The 1,607-nt window shown below is 51.0% G+C and overlaps 1 protein-coding gene across 1 annotated transcript in view; it reads right to left on the reverse strand.

Annotated features, from left to right (window-relative positions):
• Positions 1 to 1,102: 1,102 nt before the first annotated feature.
• Positions 1,103 to 1,607, reverse strand: part of H257_19397 (hypothetical protein) — a gene marked incomplete at both ends in the record, with an annotated part of 3,334 nt that continues 2,829 nt past the window's right edge. The window contains one exon of the mRNA XM_009848544.1: positions 1,103 to 1,500. Within this exon, the coding sequence (XP_009846846.1) occupies positions 1,103 to 1,500 (398 nt within the window). The remainder of the gene's footprint in view (positions 1,501 to 1,607) is intronic.

Genomic DNA, 1,607 nt, shown 5'->3' on the forward strand with positions numbered 1-1,607 from the left:
CTGTACTGTACATCGTTGACTTGGAGAACCTGAAGGAGTGCTGACATTAGGTGACACCATACTCTTCAAAACCAAACCATCCGAGAGGATGCGGCTGTTCAGGATGTCAACAAGCTCTTGTCTCCATTCGCCTTTTCGTGCCAGGCTCACATATCGCCCCAACTCGGGATCCTGGGAGAATCGGACGTTTTCATTCAACACCACAACATCCTTGAACGACCGCCACAAATGGAAGCCCGGGACTTCGTAGAGATCGAACTTCAAGTCCCCTCGATACGCAGACAGTGGTGTATACAACGGATTTCCACCAACAGGGGGCATTTGGAAGAAATCACCAGCCAAAACGATGTTGATTCCACCGAAGGGCAAGTCCAGCTTCGTCCGTGCACGAAGTGCCTTGTCGAGTCGAACCAACTGTTGTTTGTTCATCATGGACATTTCGTCCACCAGGAGTAGCTTGAGATCTTCCGTGTAGCTAGGTACGCCTTTCTCGTCGGCTTCTTTCGCCTCGTGAACAGTGCTTGGGGTCAAGTTGTGCATACCAATCCAGCTATGCAACGTAACTCCGTTGATTGAGACGGCGGCCTTGCCAGTCATTGCGGTTTTGGCAATGCTGAATGGTCTCTTCCACGAGTTACAAAACGCTTGCACAGCAGCGATGACATGCGACTTTCCAGTACCCCCTTCACCGTGCAGAACCATTCGTAGTTGTATGGCGCTCGTTGCAGTGGCGACACTTCGTGGGTCGTGATCTCCATTATCTTCAAGTTGCCATCGCTGCAATAGAGCACGTGCAATACATGTGAAGCTCAAGTGTTGGCGCATACGAAGGCCAAAAGCACTCGAAACAACACCGATGTGGGCGTAATCGGGCAAAGCTTGAGGTACTTTGCCCCTCTCAACCAGGTTGCCAGTGTACAACATCGTTGATGGATCTAATGCACCCGGCACGTTGACTTGGACCAGCGTTGGAATCTCGCCAGGCGGATGTGTACACCAAGCCACCGATGCCTCGCTGCTTTCTTCAACACGGGATTGGTTTTCGAACGTGACACTCGTTCCACGCGTTTTTTCGGCATCCATGTCTTTAGACCTTTGACATCTACGCAAACTGCTCACGGCAACGAAGTCGCTGGTCCCAAGCACCCAAAATGGACATGTAACTTGAGGATGCTGTTGTTGACGCTTCGTCGAGGGACTGACCACCAACCAATGTTGCCATATCCGCATCAATTGGCGTCGTTGTTGGATACTTGACTTGGTTGTTCATCTCCGACGATGATACTGCTTGATACAATTCCGATGTGGTATCGCATGCATCATCACAGTTCAAGTGCCTGGTTGCTGGATGTCTGCTGGCAACCAGGAGTGCGTTTTCAAAGTCAATGTCGTCGAAGTCATCAGGCTCAGTGCGACCATCGTCGTTTTCCATTTGGATGTTCTGTTCTTCCTCCCTGGACGTTCTTGTCATTGCGGCCTTCTTTCGGCCGACATGGTAGTCTTGCATGTAATGGTACACTTCCGCAGAACCAGTGCTCATCGTGGGTTGAAAGGCTTCCCACGCTTCATGCCATGTTGAGCCGTGTGGGCGCAAATCCGACAACACA

This window comes from Aphanomyces astaci, assembly GCF_000520075.1.
Source record: "Aphanomyces astaci strain APO3 unplaced genomic scaffold supercont1.556, whole genome shotgun sequence".
In the NCBI taxonomy this organism is placed as follows: Eukaryota; Oomycota; class Saprolegniomycetes; order Saprolegniales; family Verrucalvaceae; genus Aphanomyces; species Aphanomyces astaci.